This window comes from Accipiter gentilis, chromosome 25 (assembly GCF_929443795.1).
Source record: "Accipiter gentilis chromosome 25, bAccGen1.1, whole genome shotgun sequence".
In the NCBI taxonomy this organism is placed as follows: Eukaryota; Metazoa; Chordata; class Aves; order Accipitriformes; family Accipitridae; genus Astur; species Astur gentilis.
The window spans coordinates 18,839,787-18,860,607 of record NC_064904.1 but is presented as its reverse complement, the minus strand read 5'-3'; the positions used below and the strand labels follow the sequence as shown (position 1 = coordinate 18,860,607).

Below are 20,821 nucleotides of genomic sequence, written 5' to 3'. Positions count from 1 at the left end.
AGCTTTTCTGGCTGTTGCTTATCTGTTCCTGCTTCCCTTGATCATGTGAGTTTGCAGCCTTGTGCTCTCTCTTGTGCCTGCTGTATTCTTGTCTAGCTTTCTACCCCTGTCTTTACATGCTGCGTCACACCCAGGGTTCTTCTGGCCAAAGGAGGCTGCAAAGGACTCCCTCAAAGGCCAAGAGTGCAGCTACTTAGTTTTGCAGCAGTGCCTGGTTAACAAGGCTGAACATGCTCCCTGCACCAGTCTTTGCTGCTGATCTCCTCCTAATGAGTTTCTGATCTGTTTGTAGGCATCTCTGGCTGTCCAAAGTGAGGAGCTTCTGCAAGTGTGAGTACTGCCAGAAGTTGAATGCAATAGATAAGTGCTTCGTTTCACTTATTGCTCAGGAAATTTAAAAGATTAAATAAATGCCAAATGTACAATATCAGCGTGTAAGAAGTGGCCAGTAAAAAAAAAAATCTTTACTATCTAATAAAACTTTTAACATAAGAGATTCTGCTCATGCTAATAATCCTCAGCTGCGATCTTCTGCAGACAGTGCTTGCAATATGTTGTGCCCACAACGTAAGCAAGCCATGATTGTATTAATTTTAAATGCATGCCAGCTCAGCTGTATGTCTCAAGAGTTAAATGTTGGTGTTTCAAGCAAAAGTGACAGGCTTTTTTCTTGGAACTTCATCTCAGTAGAGTGTGGTTCATATTATAAAATTGTCTGGTGGAAATCTCTTCCCAGGGAAAATCTCAGGGGTGAAAGTGTGTTATAACGTAGAGCTGAAGTGCACTGAAGATCTATGTGGAAGCTAATGCCATACCAGCTTATATTGTGCTACACAAATTGCCACTGTCATGCATCTTTTGCTGAATTATTTTTCTTTCAAGTTAAATGACTTAAATTGTGGACTAGGTGCTTGAAGAAGAATGTTCTTATCCAACAGGCAGTGCCTGTTTTGTGGTGTTGTACTAGCGTGGGCTGGGTGACTTATCCTTGTCTAATGTGTTGCCTTTCCATGGCCTCGATAAATGTGTGCAGATGCCTGTTGTAGGCAAACAACAGCTTTACAACGGGCTTTGCTCTGGCAGTCCGCAGTTCACAGAGCAGTAGGAAGCAAGCAGTACTGCCAAGTCAGCGAGAGTGGCTTTTAAAAGAGAGTCTGTTGCTGGAAGGGAAGGCAAGTTAGTGTATGTGAAAGGGTGTCAGCGCTTCACTTGAAATTTCTTAAATGTCTCCTGACTTGTTTATGATTCTTTTTGCTAATTCAGGGTTGCAGGGAAGGAGAAGGAAATCGCCAGTCTCCAAAATGAGCTCACCTCTCAGAGAAATGCTTTTGAGCAACAGAGGAAAAAGAACAACGTAAGGAAATTCTCCCCACTCCCCAAACCCCAAAGAACAACCAAACCTTTGTGCATAGCACTCCTTGATGCCTAGGCATTCTGCTGAGTACATGTTTCTGACAGTTGTCTGCCCTATTGTGTCCCCTGGATGCTCCTCTCCTCTTTTCTTGGGAGGTGACTAAACATACCTTACTTTATTGCTCAGAGTTTTGTCAGCTCTCTGACAAGTTGCTGATTTGATGACAGGGAGTAGACTTGCTGGGGGACACATCCTGCAGCAAGTTCTCAGGCTTGGATTCAAGCCTTCTTAGTCCTGTTCAGAAACACGTCCTTTGCCAAGGGAAGAAGAGGGAGTTTGGGGAGGGAGGGTGGGAGGATGAAAGGTGCTGTGCTCTGACAGAGTTATGGTCCTCTTGTGTGGATATGGGAGGAGGCATTACCTTCAGGGCACTCAGACCTGGCTCTTCCCATTCCTAAGAGTGACTAATCCTGATCGCCTGAAGGAGGCGAAGGACAGTGAACCTTCCTTTAGAGCAGCCACTGATGGTGCAGCGCAGGTTGGTTGTGGGTGGACGTAAAGATTGTATCTTCCATCACAGAGCTGTGAAGTTACCTCCTTGTAATACATTACCTGTGCAGGGCAAGAGAACGGCATCTTTTAAGTTGCATGGAAGAAAGTTGTTAAAATACAGGGGTTTTAGTTCACCTGTCTCCTTGATAGTCTTTATTAAAGTCTGATGAATACTGTGCAATAAGGTTTGTTGCTTAAAAGTGGGACAATATAAGGGAGGTACACAAGGGAAATAGTGGGAATGTGAGCTTTTGAGCAAGCAGTGTTGCTTAAGAGCTGAAATAAAGTAGGGGAAAAGTGGCTGAGTAGTATCAGAAGACAAATGAGCTGGAAAGTTAGAACATATGCATGCCTGTTTCCTGGGGAATTGCAAGGTCTAAGTACCCTTGGTGGTGCAGGCAGAAATCTGGCTACTGCTAAAGGCAGACCACGGCTGTAGGTCCCAGCTTTCCGCATTGCAATTTTGTCCAATCTTGTTTTTATGTCCTGTGAAACAGCCCTTAGGACAGCAGACAAATAGAAGTAGTAAAGTAAAACTAGTGTAGGTAGACGCTAGGATTTGGATGCCACTTTGTGTGGTGAATTAAAAAAAACACAGCCTTTCAAAAATAGCCCTTTGCTAAAACAGATTGCTCTGACGGTTGGAAAAAAAATATAAATCTAAATCCCAAGCACTATAATCTCCTCCCCACAAGGCCCGCCATCCTTCCTAGATAAGAGCTGCGAGGCTCTTAAGAGCTCTCAGCCTCCTAACTGAGCTTGCATGTTGACATCTTGTGGAGTACACGTTTGATGACCTCGCCAAGAAAGATGCAGGAGCGCAGCACGGCACGGTGGTGTTTCCACGCGGATCTGGGGTGTGCTTGCCACCGGTGAAATCCCAAAACCTCCCAGGAGGGCTGGTGAGCAGCAGACCAGTTTTCTTTGGGTACAGTGGAGAGTGCTGCGTGGGTAAATGCTGCAAACCAAGGCCCTGAGCTCTGTGTTTATAAAATCAGCCCTGGCATAGTAGGTTTGGGCTGAGGCCCGAGGATCTACGTAGCTAGATCTGGTTGCAAGATCAGGGGCATAAATGTGTACACCTCCATGTATACTCAGGTCCATGCTGGGTTCCGCAGTGCGACATGCCTAACACTCTGTTGTGTAATCTGTGGTTTGGTGTCTGTGTTCCTCACTACTTTTGAAAACTTCCCTCTTTCTTCTTACAAGTGCAGTCAAAGTGTGGGGTCGCTGTAGTGATACGCTCTGCAGTAACACTTGGATCAGTTTTGGACATGGGGGCAGGTTGGGCAGAAATTGGCATTTTTTTCCCCTTTTCATTCAAACTCTTTGAACATCACACTTGTTTTTGCTAGTGTATGTCATCTTACCCGGCAAAATCATCTTGCAGTAACCAGCATTTAAATGCAAATGGTGGAATGTAATGCAAAAATATATCTCTGAAGTAAAAGCGGAAACAGTTTGAATATTGGCTGAACTGAAATCATTCTTTCTAAAAATGATTAGGACCTTCGGGAGAAAAACTGGAAAGCAATGGAAGCATTGGCATCAACTGAAAAATTGCTGCAGGACAAAGTGAACAAGACTGCCAAGGTTGTAATGTTAACTGCTAGAAACGATGCGTTAAGCTAGAAGCAGATCTGCAGCTGGTTTTTAAATGAAATGGAGGCATTTAACTTTTACTGCAATTTAAATATAGTCTGTTCTGAGTGATCATTCATATACTCTCACCTCTGCTTCTTCCTGTTGTCTTCAGGTTTCTTTTATTTTTTTTATCCTTATTTTGTGGGCATGCTGATTTTTGATTTCTGTTTACATAATTGTTAGAGCTGTTGTGAATCACTTTTTCTTTGTGGGGAGCTCTAGAACAAAAACTGTGCTGGTGAGCAACCTGCTTTCATCTACTGGGCTTTCACTGTGCTTGAATAAGTTTATTGGACCTGTGAAGAACTAGAACTAGATTATTATTTAAAAACCTGGGAACTTCTCAGGAAAATGGTGTCATCACAGCTGTGAATTTCTTCCTTGAAAGCATATGAAGCTTGACAGGTCCCATCAGAGCCAATGTTCAAAATTATATGGGATGTGAATTGCTCTGAAAGGAGCTTGCATTTGCTATGAGCCTGATTTGTTCTTAATTGTCACTATCCAGATTTCAAAAAAAGCATCAAAATAACTTTAAAAACACGAGTCAGGTAGCTAGAAGCAGAGGAGCCTCCAGTTTGGGATCGTGCGTCTGTGTTTTGGAGATGTTTCTGCTCTTTGCTCGGCCCTGTGTTCAGAGAACTTGTGTACCTGCTTTTGCTGTGTGCTAACGCTTGCCTGCTTTCTCTTGCAGTCAGAAGACTTCATCAGACAGCCATTTGCCACTTTCGGTGGTTTCTAAATTGCTGAAAACTAACACTCTTAGCACAACTTCACAACCTAATGTCTCCTGTCCTTTTCTGTCTCTGAATCTCAACCTATTAATGCCACCGATCTCTTGCAGCAGAGGAACCCAGAGCAGCAAGGCGCAGTAACACTGATGTGAAAGAAAAAAACAAACCCAAATATTAGTGAAGGATTTTTGCTGAAAGCTGCCTTCTGCACAGGGTTTCAGGCTTTCCGTGTTTAATCTTATGCGGAGCCTGAGTGTCGTATGGCCAAATTAAACCGATCTGCCACAAGCACAGCAAGCAAATGTCCTGTGGCTGGTCTGCTTTTAATGTTAAATAAATGGAATGATGGATCTGTGATGCCCTTGGCTCTGTGTATTTATATTTGCAGAGCAATGACAAAGAAAACCTGGAGATTGTCACACAGCTCTAATAATTATTTCCCATTGCATCCAGGCTTGGGGAAGGAGGATGTAAGGGTCTCCCTCTTGAGTACTTAAAAGTAATATTTAGAAGATACAGTCTTGCTTTCTTGGCCTGGTTCAAATGTGCATTAACACAAAGTTTCCTTTTGACTTTAATTCTCTGTTTTTGATGTTAATTTATGGTGATTTTTTTTTTTTCCCCCCACCTAAAATTGTTTAAAATAAGTATGGATTTGTAAAATACTGTTGATTGACGAAACTTCTTGTTTTTGAGATCGCTTAACTTGAGCGACAGGGTTGGTGTGATCTGTAGATGCAGTTACTCAGCACAGTGTAGTTTGTGTTGTGAACAAGCGAATGATGGTGTAATTTCTGTACAAACAGGCTAGATTGGAGGAGAACTTAAGAAAATAAAAGCTTAAGCATGAACAAATGTGAAGGCCAAATTCTGAAGCAATTCAGTGTCAATTTTCGAAGCAATTTAGTGGCAATTTCGGAAACTATAGAGCCTTTCTCACTTGAAAAATGACCTTCTGGGTTCAGCTAGTTATTCTAGGCATAGAAGAGGCTATTGCCAGGTCTGTAGAGTGTGTTGCCCAATTTCACATGAGCCTTTCTCTTGGTTTAGGAGAAGCAGCAGCATTTGGAAGCTGCCGAGGTGGAGACGCGTGAACTACTGCAGAAGCTCTTCCCTAAAGTGTCTCTTCCTTCTAACGTGGTAAGAGAAGGGATTCTTCCTACCCTATTGCTGCGGGGCAGGGACCTCTGGTCCTGCTGCGCTGGGCAGTCCAGAGCGTTTCCCTGCAGTCCCCTCTGCCCCAAGGCTTTTGTAGCAGGATGTAAGTGTCTTCTGCCAGTAATACCTGTACTTGCCAGCAGCAGAGAGGCAAAGCTGCAGGCAGTTACTTCAAGAAAAGTGTTAAAACAAACAAAAAAAGTTATCATTATCTTGTGTGTGTTTTGGTGGGGTTTTTTTGTTTGTTTGTTTTGTTGTTGGTTTTTTTTTTTTCCTGCCCCAACATCTGATTCATCTGCCTGTGTTATCTTGTGTCTAACTGAGATAGTAAATTTTTAGGGGCGGATAAGGTCTGCTGCATGTTTGCTCACTGTCTGGCACAGTGAGGATCCATATCTTCCCCAGCAGCTGTGCAGATAACAGCTGGCCTCCCTTTCTGGAGGAGCTGCGCTGCCTCAGTGCCAGTTAATGTGGTTCAGTAGGGTTTGTTTTGTTCCGAAAGTTCCTTTGAAAACCACTGATTTCCAATTTTATATTCTTGGTGGCTTTCAGTTGTTTGCAAGGGAAGTGCACTGGGTTCATATGGTTTAGATAGCGTGAATGATGTGAAGTGAGGCTGGAAAAATGGGGTCTGTGTTTCATTTGTTATGTCTAGAGGTTTTGAACATTCACGTTTAAAATTATTCTCAAATGTGCTAAAATTGGTCTCCTGATGAACTAGCAATAGTCTTTAAAAAGACTGATTCTTCTGTAAGGTTATAAAGCAGTCTTCCTAGTGAGGTCCTTAGAATTACATAGCAAGTGTCTGCTTTAACTGCTCAGGGATTTTGGAAAAGATTCCCTTAAGTCTTCAAGTAGTTCTTGTAGAACCCTGACACTTGCATGGAGACCGCTGTCACCCAGTTGTATTTGAGCACTTCCAAGCCCCCGTGAACTGTGTGTGTCTCATAACCTCGTGCTCCTGGATTGCTGCCCGTCGACTGTCAGCTCAGCTTGGCTGCGTGTGGTACTAGCTGAACAACTGCTGTCAGGCTGTGTGTTAGCTCTGGGGAATTAGGGGACTGAAACACTGCTCTGTAAGCCTGCAGTTGGGAGGCAAATGTCCTGAAGATAGATTTATTGAGGTTATTCTCAGCTTTAACTGAATGTGTTTCCCAACAGAGCCACAGTGAATGGATATGTGGGTTTGAAAAGATGGCTAAAGAATACTTGAGAGAGGCTTCGGGATCCCAAGACGTCAAGGTAGGCATGAATGGTGGACAGCTTCCTTGTGTGTGGCGTAGGATATTTTCCAGTATAAATCTTCCAAATTGTGCTCTGGATTGTGAAGTTCAAATTGGTAGAACAGGTGACAAGAAAATTGTTTTATGGATATTTGCATCTTCTAAATCAAAAATGTATTTGCATCTTTGAAAAGCACCTTGTGGAGTTGTGAAAACATTCATGAAATTCAAATATCTCTGCTCCCTTTTTCAAGTAAATGTTTTTTTTTTCAGGTAATTCAGAATTACTGCAGTAACTCACATAAAGTTTGTGATTGAGTATTGAAAGTTGTAGGTAAATGTTGCTCTTGCTGTTGTCTTTGCCTGGGTTGGAAAGACAGACCTACCAATGTGAATGATACCAGCTTGCTTGTTGAAATACGATAAATAATAGAACTCGAATCCATCAGCTGAGATGTGACTCTTCTGGTCCCTTTTCTCCTTTGCCAGGCTATGGAGCAGAAGTTGAAGGAGGCCGAGGAAATGCACATATTGCTGCAACTGGAGTGCGAGAAATACAAATCGGTTCTAGCAGAGACGGTAAGCAGGATGCCCAGTTGCCTGTGCCTTGTGATGTTGCAAGCTGCCTTTCTTCTGCTGTAAGCTTTCAAACCCCACTGTCTTTTTAGGAGGGGATTTTACAAAGGCTACAAAGGAGTGTGGAAGAGGAAGAAAGCAAATGGAAGATAAAAGTTGAAGAATCACAGAAGGAACTTAAACAGGTATTTCTGAAGATCTGCTTTTTGCGGCAGCCAGGCAGTTTCTGCTTGAAGTCACAGAGGGTGTTCGAGCGCTGTGAAGGCAGGTATAGAACAGCCCTGGCTGCCTGGTTTGATGCAGCCAGTGGATGAAAAAGGTGAAATCTACAACTAGTACAAGAATGATCCCTCCTTACAACAGTAGGATTTTTGGTGCTCTGATACTTAGTTCCATGCTAAGTGATTTTTATTTTTTTGAGGAATGTATTTCCATTTTAAAAAACTAAAAGTGGAGGAATTGTTGATTTGTGTGGATATTCATGCTGTCATTTTTAGAGAAGCAGAAACAAATGAACTGCACAGGTATGAAGTCTTTGACCATTATGACAAGTCTGTGTCACAGTCCTTTGCAGTTGATGCAGGAGGCAGCCAAAGAGCATGTAGTAATATTAATGCTCACAGGATAGGAAGCCAAAAATTCAGGAAAGTAAATATGTCCCATTAATGTACCCAGGAATACGTATTTTTCTGATCCTGGCAACTCAGACTGTATTTCTGTTAAGCACCTGGGTTTGTTTTTTTTTTTTTTCAAAGTCCATTTGTGAACAGATACAGTCTCTTTGTGCTAAAATTTAAGTATCATATAAGCATAACAATTTTTTGGAAGCTGTTAAAATACTGCTTAATCCATTATGGTCAACTAATTACACTTGAAATTGCCTGCAAAGCTTTCCTTTTTAGGAAGGCTCTGTTGCTAGCAAAATTGGTAAGAAAAAAGCCTTTTATGTTTCTTTCCTAATCTAGAATTAAAGTAGGTCAAACTGCTTTTTTGAAAGAAATTACTTCTAAAGTACTTCTGCTTAGTAAATTTGAGTGCCAGAGTATGAGCCTGGAGCAAACAGAGAGATGATTTATAAACATCTTGTTTGAGGGGCTTATAAAAGGCTGTCAGATCTTGAACTATAGATGTGCTACCATCTGCTGCACTTATGTAGCCTCTAATAAGGCTAAATACGCTGTGTTTGGCTACGTATAGCATGTGGATGGAGACAGTCTTCCCTGTCTAGGAAAGGTATTTCCCTTACCATGGCCTAATGGACAGCTGGCTTAGTCCTTATATTCCAAATCCTTCAGGCATCTAGGTGCTAAATATGTCAAAGAACTTATTACGTTGGGAGGAAGTAGAAAACGTGTTCTAGAGGAGACTCAGTATGTTGAATTGAGTGAGCATCTTTATTCAGTCACTGTGATTTCATCCTTAACATTTTTAAATCATAGAAACAAGCTTGTGTGTATATGGAGAGCTTGTTGTAGACCAACCCAACTAAATGATCTATTTGTCTTTCTTGAAAACTGCAGATGCGTTCTTCAGTCATTTCGTTGGAGCACGAGGTAGAGAGGTTAAAGGAAGAAATCAAAGAAGTTGAAACTGTACGTGCAGATTTTTTTTGACTTTGAAGCTTTCTGTTACTTAAACGTGATTTAGGCTTATGTTGCAAGTCTGAACTTCCTAGGACTTCTCTCCTGCAAGTAGTGCAGCCTGTGCTGCAGTTTAAACTGAATCTTTTGGCGAGTGTTTTTAAGAAGTAGAGAAGCTGGGTACTGGAAACTGTACTTTTTTTGTTTTTTACTACTGTACTTATCCACTGGGGCTTTTTCCTTGAGAGTCTGAGCAGTTTACTGCTTGTTCATGGTCTTGGGCTTGATTCTTTTTCTTTTTATCTTTTTGAAGTGTAACAGTTTAAATCTGTGCTGTGCAATCACTGGATTTGGAATGCTCTCTAAATGTCGTGGAATATTTGATAGAAATTTATAGCTAGTCCTAAATCAAGAAAATGATACTGCAAAAAAGCATTGAAAACATCTGTTTTAACTCTGTTTTTCTGTTTCTAGCTTAAAAAAGAGAGAGAACATTTGGAAAGTGAACTAGAAAAGGCAGAAATAGAACGATCTACTTATGTTTCAGAAGTCAGAGAGGTAAACATAATTGACCAAACTGTTATTTTTCTTTTGGTTACTAGTTGGCTGGCAAACTAATCTAATGCTTAGCCCCCGTGGCCGAGGAGTTTATATGCTTGTGACCTTAGGGTAGAGCGACACACTAACTGAGCAGAAGAAAAGTGGGCATCCTAAGGAGACAAATCCTAAAACTCTAAACTTCATTTCAGCTCAAAGATCTGTTGACTGAATTGCAGAAAAAACTTGATGATTCATATTCTGAAGCAGTAAGACAGAATGAAGAGTTAAATTTGGTAAGAAGCTTGTTCTCTGCTGGGCACAAAGTAGGCTCCCAGCATACTTATGAAGCGGAGACTTATTTCAAATCCTGTCTGTTCTGCTAACCTCTTCAGCTTGATATTTTTGTCCATTGCAATCATTTATGTAGTCTGACTTTTACAATTTGTCTCTTTCTCTGCTCCTAACAATAGCATGTCTGGTTCTTAAGACTTTTTCCAAAGTCTGTAAGACTTTCATTTCTGAAACTTCTTGAGAATCAGTGTTTTACGGTGTAGATACACGCAACAGCAAATATAATGTCATTGGAGCAACAAAAGTTGTGCTCTTGTCCTTTTAACTTGAGGATTATTCTCTGGTTGTGTTTTTCCAAAGTTTTTAGGATGCAACTGTGGTATCTGTGCTCTGACTGTACAGAGCCTTTTCCATTCTCCTCTGTATGTAGAGAAATTGGCCAAAACCAATGTTAGGTTAATTCAGAGTATCCAGCCATTCAGCAGCTGGCATCCTGATATGGCTGAATAGCTGCTGTGCTGGCTTGGTGCATGCACTGCATTACAGCGTGTTTGGCTAGAAATGCTCTTTAGCCAGTAATGCTCCTGTACCAGGTTTTCTCAAGAAGGGAGTTGGATTGACCGAGGGCAGGCCTATATGCCCAAAGACGCATGGTTTTGCAGTTTGAGCCCTTCCACTTCTCACTTGTTACAGTGATGTGTTTTTTAAGGCTGCAGGAGCAGTCAGATCCTTCCTCTGCTTGTGTTTGAACAGTGCTTTCTTGCTTTTGAGCCAGAATTGGGGAAGGTTCTCTCTGTCACCCCATCTTTGTTGAGTTTTAGAGTGCTTGATGGGACAACCTGTCACTGCAGGCTGAGCTGCTGATCTCTAGTTGATTTTAAAAAAACTCACCACAGTAACAGTCTGCGTAAGTTCATAGTATGCTTGGCAAGTCTAGTACAGCATTGCTTAGCATCCTGCCTCGGCAACCAAAGCCTCTTGTTTTGAAAGCAAGGGAAATGGGAAATGAATGCATATCTTGGAGTTAATCAGTAAATGCCAACCTCTTGAATATAAGAGGCAACAATCTCTTACGTCTGTAGCAACAAAAGCTCAAAAAGCTGAGCTCCATGCTAGGGCAGCTTGACTGCAATCTGATGATGCTGTGCTGGTAGGAGCATGAACTACCTACATGCAAACAGCTCAGGAATGCTGTCCAGTGTATATGAGGGTTTTTTTGCAGTAGGCAGGAGGCTGAGGAATAGAAATGATGGGATTTCAAAATGTGTTTCCTGCTAATTTATAAGGTGAGCAAGGAGAGAAGCTGAATCTGCAGAGGAGCTCAAAAGTGCTTCCCCAAAATGTAGAAAACCAGCATCTGCCAATCCAGGTGCTCCAAAGGGGTAAACCTTCCAAGGGTGAGACAAATACAAGGTGTAGGTTTGGAATCAGCGAGAATTCAGGGCTCTGAGTAGCCTATTGTTCACTTCTTTAATCCCCTGCTGGCTCCCAAGAAGATTGACAGCAGGAATAGTGAACATTAGCACAGTGCACTTCAGAGGCACAAATCCAACAAAATTGGCACTCGAGCTTCTTGTTAGCGCTCCTACTTGAGGCTCAAGCCTTAAGTGCTATGGCTGGTTCTGTATGCTGTGTTGAAGGCGATCGAAATATTCTTTAAAAAAATGTTTATATCCTTTGGAAGGCTATAGTTTAAGGGCAGCCAGTACAAAGTATTCATCCCTCTTGACTGAAATGGTTTCACTTTTTTGGATTGAATCTAAACACAATCGACAACTTAATATACCCCTGTCAGTGATTCATGCCTTGATGTGACATTAACAGACTGGTTAAGTCAACATAGTTGTAGTAAGTGGCACTTTATTAAGATGACAAGTAGAGCTTTTTAGTTTATTCAGCAGTAAAGTGACTATTTAGCCTGAATTAGGAAGATGACAATCTACATTTTTGCGTATTTGCTGTGAATTAAGTTGAAGTCTGTGCTGACTTTTGTGATAAGAGTGCTGGAGAGGCTTTATGTACTGTCAGTATTGCTAATATTCCTACTGGCAGTATAATTTAAAAGTTGAAGCCACTTGTAATGAAGCTGATGCCAACCATGTCTTGTCTTCTGTAGTTTCCATTCTTTACATTTATCTTTACAGATGGAGTCTCTCTTCCTTGACTGTCCTTGTAAACCTCATCATACATGTTGACTAATCCAGTATGTGCAATAATTGTTAGTAATCTTACTCCCATTGCAGTCAGTGTGCACTGGGTTAATCCATGGGACAGACAGATGAAATCTGTGTGAGGGAAACTGATTGTCTTTGTTACTATTTTGCAGCTGAAAACACAGCTAAATGAAACACTATCAAAACTCAAAGTTGATCAAAATGAGAGACAGAAGGTAGCTGGTGACTTGCCCAAGGTAAGTAGAGACCCTTAACAGCTGCAGATCTAAATGTTATCAAAACCCTCAAGATCTGTAGTTTTGCAGTGCTGGAAAATGTGGTGATTTGAGTGGCTTGAGACTGCCTGCCTGGTGGAGTGTCTTACTCCACTTGCTGGTTCCCCAAGTGACTAGGACTGTGGGTGTAAGAGCTCATGCAGGATACCTGCATGTCTGTTGTTAGTTGCATTTTTATCATTTCAACTCTGTTCAATTACCCTTCTTGAAAGAGTCTCTTGTTCATGATAATTTTATGCCAGTGGGAACAAGTGATTATTTGGGGCTGACAAATAGTTCTTTATTTAAAGAAACCCAGCCTAACAAAAAGCCTATCCCACAGGCATACACCCACACCACAGCCTGAAGCTTTTAAATCCAGTCTCAAATAGCCGTAGGTTACAAGGTGGTTTACAAGCCATCTGCCCATTTGCATGTGGTTACAAATCGGCTATAACCCAGGAGACTGCAAATCTTTAAAGTTAGCTCTACACAAGCTTGATGAGACAAGCAGGTGGGTTACCTCTGCTCTTCCTCAATGGCTGCTCTTGCAAGATGGATTGGAGCGGGAAATCTTTAAGCATGAGAGGTCTCAGTGCTGTCTGTCACCCCAGAAATGAACGTCTCATGGGAGAATTGATAAATGGAGCCAAGAATAGCCTGCAGAATGGCTGAGCTCTGGCTCAAGACCGTGTAACACCTTGTTCCTTCTGCGGTAGATGCATAGTAAGGAAATTGGTGTTCTAGCAGGACTGGAGTGGGGAGAGCTGTTGGCAGGGCAAGTCTTGTCCTGGGCCAGGGACAGATGATCACAATAGCACTGCCAGGAGGTGAGAAGGTAAGGGAGACCTACTGTAATAAGGTGTTTAAAAACGCTTTGCTCAGGACAATTATGTTGGATGTTGACATATGAAGTGAGCTGTGCTGATGTTCATGGTATAATCTATATAAACACAGATCTATGGTTAGGCTTTTGGAGACCTGCCTGTACTTGCACAAAAAAATTTGCTGCACAGGTTTTGCCTAACAACTTGACATGAGACTATTAAACCTTCCCTGTAGAATTGCTCTCAAATGCAGTCAGGCTGACATGCAACACGCTGATTGTAAGGAGACATGTCAATCTTGGCAAATGTGTTGGTCCCCTGAGCAAATCTGGCATAAAACAGATTTCCTCCTGAACAGTGATTTCCTGTGTCGCTTGTGCTCTTGGAGAGATGGGGGGTTTGCTTCTCAGCCTTTGCTAATTGTTGTGCCTCCTCTGTGTGGGTGGTTTTTTTTCTTTCTTTCCTTCTTTCTTTCTTTCTTTCTTTCTCTCCCCTACAGGCCCAGGAGTCTTTGGCATCTCTTGAGAGAGAAATTGGAAAAGTTGTTGGGGATGCCAATGTTATTGAAAACAGCGATGTTTGCACAGAGTCGGTGAGTGTTTCTTTTTGAGCAACACAAATCTCATGCAAAGTATGAACTTCGGGAAGCGAAGTCCAGCAAAGGAACAGGACGTGTGCTGCTGATGGTAAATTAAGGCTTGATGAAAATTGCTGTCCTATAACTTGTCAGGGTCGTGTCCTGGAGCTGTATCCCCAAGTATGCATTGGGAGTTTTGCTGTTATCTGGATCGTGACCTGTTTTCCATGACTCAAATATGCAAGGAGGAAAGGGAGAGATTCTGGACATGAGATCTGGGCTTCCAGTGGGTTGTTGGTTTGGTTTGGGCAAAAGTGGGAAGTTCCCCAGACTTGTCCCTTCAAGAAGGGAAACTAAAAATAAATTTGCTGGTAACTAAATGAGTTTAAAATACTAACTGTTGGGTTGGCACTTGCTGACATCTGTAAGGCCAAAGAAAGAAGGCAGTCTTGCATGCCCCGTAACAGGAAGGCAGAGAACGTCTTTTGCCAGAATGCTGACCCTTCTGGTCCTTTGCAGCTGTGGGCAAGAGCCTGTCCTTAGCCACTGGTAGGTGCCAGAATTCAACTTCAGCTGGTCCTGGCTCCTAGGTATTTGCTGCTGCACCACGTCAAGGTCAGCACAACATCTTGCTAGCCTGAGCTTCAGTAAGCAACAGATGTGAGCACTGCCTTGTGCTGTTGGTGGGCAACTCTCCAGACTGATGGTGTTTTTATATCCTCCAGTACTAGCATTGTAGTTACAGGGTCCGGAATTGGGTGGACTCTGGGGTGACCTGTTTTCACACTTGCAGGTAACTCACCTGAGCCTGTGGGTTACTGTTAGCGCAGATGATTGCTGAACTGCTTGCGTAGGTGGTACTCTGCGTCCTGGCCCTAAAAAGACACCACTTTTGTGAGTAGTTGAGTCGTGGCTTTGTAACTGGGCTTCGCCGTCTCTGGAAACAAGAGCTTTCACATCAGCTTCAAAATAGCTTCAGAACAGCTTTCTGGAAGGCAATTGGGAAGGCGAAGGCTAAAGCAGGTGCCTTCCCAGCACGTTTTACACAGCTAAGTGGTGTCAGTGGAACTCATTACGCATTTTCTTATGGTGGGTAGAGTGGAAGGAAATGCTGTCTTCTGAGGGGCAGAAGAGCACTTGCCGATAGGACAAATAATATATCGACTCATTTTAGCTGCTGAAAGTAAGTAGCTTCATCAGCTGCGAGAGGAAGCTAGGAGTCTTCTAAGGAGTACTGTAGGAAAGTCTTTGCTTTTTTAGTAGTTATCAGAAATGAAATGGCTTTTCCAGGGTGATCAGTCATGGATACTGATCGACCCTTGCGCTGTGGGCTCAACCATGTCCCAGCCAGAGATGCTGCTGGGCCTGCGGGACCATGGATGTCCCAACCCTGTGAGCTGGTTTCCTGGGAGGAATGGTAGGTCTGCCGAGCCCTCACCTGTATAGCCAGCCGGAGGCCAGTCACCGATGGTGACAATGGGATGCTCCGTGTCCCCTGTCTGCAGCAGGCTGGAGGAGAAAAGCCTTCCTCAAAGCAATGCCAAGCTGCTTGCTCTCTGCTATGCATTTATGGTTTACCGAAGTGGTATATCAGAACACCGATGCCATCAGCCGTGGAGTTTTGTGGCTGGTGACACTGGTGAGCCCTCCTGAGCCGGGCGTCATTAGATGTGCCCTGTGGTGGCCTGAGTATGCTAGTTTCATTTAATTGCTTTAGCTTTAACTTGTGTAACCCCTCTGGCTCATGCATTGCTCTGCTGTAGCTGTGTGGGCACATCGTGGAACTGTAACCAGGTTTCCTCCAGAATATCCTATCGCTTTATTCTGAAGAGGAGTGTGGAAGAACAGTCCTAATAAACCTGTAATTAAGCCTTCATTAGTAAAAATATGTTAATTGTCTAAACAGCGCTCTTGACAGGTAGCCATTGGCAGAGGCTAGAATTAGAACATTTTCTTTTCCTTCCCTCAAGCCCTTTTTGCTGCTTTTTTTTTTGAGGGGAAAAAAAAAGAAAAAGAAGCTGTCTCCCCAGAAGCCTAAAAACTCAGCTTAAAATAGCTTTCAGATTAAAAAAGAAAGTCTTCCAGCCACTTCCACCTAGCAACAGTGTCTCTTTTTCTTTTTAAGAAGGACCTGAAAACACATGCTTAAAAATGAGCATATTTGTTCCTTCTGGGTACTGGAACCAACCCACAAAATTGAGAAATGATGCTTGCGTAAACCCTCAAACACATTTTGTGTGTTTTCTTTAGACTTCTTTTCTTTCTATTTAAAAATAGACCATTTGCTTTTTCTAATGGGCTTCCTTGTCACCTATGGGACTAGATGATGTCTAAAGGGTGCCTTTTAGTATGCTTTAAGGAAGTAATTTATATTCAGCAGCCTGCTTAGGCAGCAAACTTTTTTTTCGAGGCTTATATGAAATCTAATGTGCTTTTCCCCCCAAATCTCAGTGTAAAACAATCTGTCATTGAAAACTGGAAATGCCATCCATGTAAAGCACGGTGGAAGGGAATCTGTCGGTTCAGCACCTGTTTTAGCTACCGGGTCGGTGATTACAGGGGGTTCCCCACTACCATCCTCTTCCTCTTTTCATCCCCATATCCCAAAGACATGCTCTCCCCTGAACCACGGAGAGCATGGGGCTGGGGCACGGCAACGATTGCATAAGGCAGTCTTGCACTCCTGGGTTAGCAGAAGCTGCAGTATGACTGTGCTGAGCCCAAATCCATTGGAACCTGGTCAGGATTGGCCCCAGGAGGGCTGGGGATGCGTCTATAATTCATGAGTAAGCACTGCCTGAGATTATTGAAGTCACAAAACAGAAGGGAGAGGAAGCAAATCAGGGAGAGAAGAGCTTTTCCGAGATGAGAGCTGAGGGTGAACTGAAGGGCTCCTTCCTTCATTGCTTCTCATGATGGTTTCTATGCAAAGGCACATGCGCTTTCATACCCAGCACTGTCGGTCAGTGCTGTGATTCATTCATTTGCTGGGATGCTAATTGCATTTGCCTTTCCACTTTCATCATTCTGGTCTAGTGGAAGGTGTCCCTGCCCATGGCAGAGGGCTTGGAACTAGGTGATCTTTAAGGTCCCTTCCAACCCAAACCCTTCCCTTAATCTGTATGAGATCGCTAAGCGAAGTCTCAGTCTTGACAGACCTGATTTTCTACTTTAATAAGGGTAAAATAGGTTAAGGCTACCCTAATACAGATTCCAAATGATTTTCTACAGTAAAAAAATGTTTACCAGTTGCACTGAAGTAAGAGCTTTGCAGTATATGGCTTTGTTCTCTTGCCTGAGCCCAGAGTAGTTTCTGTAATGGTGCAGGTGGTTGAGTTTGATTTACTGCCCGCTCTGCGTTACAGCAAGTCTAGCGGCATTTCCAGCCAAATGGGAGCTGGGAAAGTGGCCCGCTCTGAACTCGCTCTAATTTCCCTGGAACTCTAGGGAGAGATTTGCAACAGCATTATGCATCAGTCTCATTCTGTTAGTAAAACCGCTTTCACTTGGAGCAGGGTTAGCCGATGCTGAGCACTTGCAAACACCTCTGTGCTCATGTTAAGAATTGGGTACTTCTGTATCACCGACACCAAGGCAGAGTTGCTTATTTTTAGCTGTTAAATGGGAAGGGAAAGCTGTTTTACAGGTTATCTGCACATCTATATTATGAGCTGAATAAGGAGTAGTAATGTGTTTTACATTTGGATTTCTTTGTACATCTCTGGAGGAGCTAATCAATAAAGGTAATAAAACAGGGATTATATCAGCGATAGCTCAGCAAGACTGACAGGGCAGGCAAGAGAGGAAGAGTCCATTTTGAGTTGTGACACTTCCCTATTAATAAACTGTTGAACTCCTTAAGGAAAAAAACCAAACAAAACCACTTTTGTTTAAAAAAGCAGGCTCAGCATTTTCATTTCGGTGCAGGAAACCAGTTTTCTAGCTCTTGGTAGCTTTCTTTTTTCCTTTTCTCTGTGTTGACTGGTGCTAAAGACTGCTTGTCAGAGCGTCACTGGCAAGCAGGAATTTCCCAGGGGCTCGGAGCAGAGGGTGAACCTGTGGGATAGCTGGTGGGGAGCAGCCCACGTCCTGAGCCTGAACAGGAGCACTGGTGCTGTGGTGTGCGTGGGGAGAGGTGTGTATCTCCAGCAAGTTGTTTCAAATGGTTTCGCAGCTGGAGCTGCCTTGTGCTTGGGTATTACATACTGCTGAGGACACCATCCCACAGATCCTCATACAGAGCAAGTCCTTGGTGGTCCAGCAGCCTTGTTGTTACAGCTGCAGGGGTCAGAAGTCATGCCTCACGCTGGGTGCACTGTCACTGTGCTTAGCAGCCTGCGTTATAAACCACGTGCTCTCATCCGCGTGGCATTTTCAGCCAGGCTTCTGGGGATGTGGGGTTAATAACTTCAGAGGCCGGATCAGCTGTGGTTACAAGCACAATTCCTGGAAGCAGCGAGTAAGTGGAGTCCTGGGCAGGCAGGGTAGGAGCCAGCGGTCGGCGATGCTCTCGCGGGTGTTCAGTGTGTGCAGGTAATTCCCTGGAACAGGAAACAGCTTCTTGACTTTGAACCATGTTCTCTTTAAATGTGGCCGTAACCCTCTGACTTATAAGAATTGTTCCCATCTGTGCAAGGAGTTGTAATTTTATACAGAGGATCTAATTCTAGGCTTTCTTGGTAATTAGATTGTAAATGAGTTTTTAATGATTTTTTTTTTCCTTCTTCCAGGAATTGACTGATAAAAGACTAAATGTGGCGGTGAATCTTAACCAGGATGTAGGTCATCTCAAGAAGCTGCTCGTGTCAGTAAGCCAAATGCTGTCAAAGGGACGAGAACACTACCAGCTAGTAGGTAGGTGACCATGTAGTTGAACTGGTGGGTGGCTGTCAGGAAGGATACTGCTCTGTGATGGTGGGACCTTGTTCAGATTTAACAAGTCGAGTGTCAAAATCTGAGACTTTCTATGTGCAAATCATCAAAAGCTTCTAGTAGCCACCGGATTTGTTCCTCTCTGGGTCCATACTAAAATTAGCTGGGACTAATCTCGCATCCCCATGTACCTCTAGGCTTGTAAATCTTTATCCTTCCCTTCCACTACCTGCTACTTCATGCAGCAGGTTCCTCCAAATTTTGTTTTCTCAGTGCCTGTGCCTTGTTTCCTCTGTCCCAGCTACAAGAACAAAATGTCTATGCTTCCACGCTCTGATTGCTTTGGGATAGAGGATATAAAGTAACCCGCTGGGCTTTCACTGAGTTAGCAGCCATGGCTTGCTGTATTCACAGGGATATGAGTATCTGAAGCATCAGTCTGGCACGAACTCTTTCTCCAATTATAGACACACGAACAAGGCTTTTCTTTTTTTTTTTTTTTTTTTTTTTTTTTTTATATACAGCCAACTTGGAAACCTGAGCCTTTGTGGTTGACTGCATCATGCTGGTCAACTTCTTAAATGACCCAAAGTTAGCTAGTGGTCGGGTAAACTCGAGACACCAAACTTTCTCAGGAAGCTGATGCAGCTTGTGAGCGTCTACTAGACGCGCTGGGAGCTGGGGCTGAAGGCGGGTTGTGAACTGTTCGGTTTGGGAGGCAGCAAAGCCTTGGCACTGAACAAGCTGCTACAAGAAGTATCAGAACTCCTGCTCATTGTGTCAGAACTCTCTCTGATCTACTGAGGATGGGGGCTTGTTTATTCCTAATTTAGGCTTTTTTTTTTTTTCTGCTCCTGCCTCTGTAATACAGCATGGGCAGCAGAGCTGATCTTCAAGGGCTGGTAACAGGGTGTTCATGGTGGGGTGAGCCTGGTCTTGTAGGACAGGCTTGGTGCACATGTGAGAAAGGTGCTACCTGTACCTTGGCCTCTGCTCTGGGAGGCTGTTCTTGCTCAGCCTCTACTGCCCTGGCTTGTTCCTCTGGGCTTCATCGTAGGCCGACGCTACCGAAGCGGCTGGCGTGAGCTGCTGAAGTGCTGGTGAGGTGCAGATTTGCTTGAACACTGCCCTTTGGAAACTGCTCGGCTGACGTGGTGTTTTGTGTTTCTCTTGCAGAATGAAGTCACGGGGGAATCGTTAATTTGAGGATAGCAGAAGGCATTGTATTATATTTTGCCAAATTAAAGCCTTATTTATGTTTTCACCCTTTCTACTTTGTCAGAAACACTGAACAGAGTTTTGTCTTTTCTAATCCTTGTTAGACTACTGATTTAAAGAAAAAAAACCCAACTCTGTAGACACCTCCAGAGTTTAGTTTTATAATAAAAACAAACCTGTTTGGATAATTAGACCTTTACATTCCTGGAGAGACAGTAAACACATAATCTTTTATCTTACTTTGCTCAATAAAACTTGTTCAGAAAACTCCAATGTGGTAAAGTCACCAATGGGATATAACATTTTAATACTGATGTTGTACACTGTTTTACTTAATTACATTTTTGGGATTAGCTGCCTCTGACTTCAACCTCAAGTAAACACTCCTTTTTTTTTTTTTTTTTTTTGGTTGCTAATGTAATCAGTTTTTGTAATGGTGTCAGCGAATAAAGGGATGCTATTATTCAAAGTGTTCCTGCTTTCTTCTTTCAACTGAACATGCATGACTCAGGTGAGATTTCCACCTCTCCCCACCCTGAAACGAGCATCAGGCTGCACTCAGTGTACTTGGTTTTGGGCAGAGGAGGAACAAGCTTGAGAAGAGGAAAACTGGGGTGCTTGCAAACTTCGGAGTAAGTCTCCTTTTAAAGAAAAGGTACTGAGGTTTTAAAAAATACAAGAAATCTCCAACAAACCATCATGTGAACTGTGGTTCCATGTCGTGTTGTCTTTGGGAAAAATCAGGGAGTACAAGGGGGAGGAAGAGTTAGAAACATCGGCTTGTATGGCAAAGCCAGCTTTTGTGGGAGTGTTGGCCAAGCCTGCCTGGCTGCCAGCGGTGTGCAGAGTATCTGTTTGCCCCAGACCTACCTCCTGGGTGGGAGTCTGTGGTAGAAAGAGTTTTTTGGGGGGTTGAATGCTCTGTTACTGGGTGTTTTGGTGGGAACAAGTCTGGGGAGGGTCTTCAATGGGACAGGAATTCTTCTGTGGGTGTGGGGAGATCAGATGGCCTTCCTCTGCTCTGTGTTTTTAACTGTGTCTTAGAGGAACCCTTCAGTTCTGCCAGAGATTCTTCAATAAGCAAGGTGAGATGTTGTTGCTTAGTTCTTGGTAACACTTGAAGACACAATTATCTGAGGGAAGGCAGCAAAACAGGGGCCAAAGAGAATAAATTGTAGAGGTAAAATGGTTCAAACTGCTCACCCTGAGCTTTTCACGCTCTTGCCTTTGTGGGACTTTTTGTTAAT

The 20,821-nt window shown here is 43.2% G+C and overlaps 1 protein-coding gene across 13 annotated transcripts in view; it reads left to right on the top strand.

The window, feature by feature from the left end:
• KTN1 (kinectin 1) overlaps positions 1-19,847 on the top strand; it is a 78,589-nt gene extending 58,742 nt beyond the window's left edge. For 6 of the 13 annotated variants that reach the window (XM_049828434.1, XM_049828431.1, XM_049828430.1 and 3 more), the window contains 14 exons: positions 293-330; positions 1,264-1,354; positions 3,413-3,499; positions 5,335-5,424; positions 6,604-6,684; positions 7,155-7,244; positions 7,334-7,426; positions 8,762-8,833; positions 9,296-9,379; positions 9,571-9,654; positions 11,979-12,062; positions 13,407-13,499; positions 18,215-18,338; positions 19,533-19,847. In XM_049828434.1, the coding sequence (XP_049684391.1) occupies positions 293-330; positions 1,264-1,354; positions 3,413-3,499; positions 5,335-5,424; positions 6,604-6,684; positions 7,155-7,244; positions 7,334-7,426; positions 8,762-8,833; positions 9,296-9,379; positions 9,571-9,654; positions 11,979-12,062; positions 13,407-13,499; positions 18,215-18,338; positions 19,533-19,537 (1,116 nt within the window). In that variant the 3' untranslated portion in view covers positions 19,538-19,847. The remainder of the gene's footprint in view (positions 1-292; positions 331-1,263; positions 1,355-3,412; positions 3,500-5,334; positions 5,425-6,603; positions 6,685-7,154; positions 7,245-7,333; positions 7,427-8,761; positions 8,834-9,295; positions 9,380-9,570; positions 9,655-11,978; positions 12,063-13,406; positions 13,500-18,214; positions 18,339-19,532) is intronic. The other 7 variants (XM_049828437.1, XM_049828436.1, XM_049828432.1 and 4 more) reach the window with 3 other exon arrangements.
• Positions 19,848-20,821: the final 974 nt, after the last annotated feature.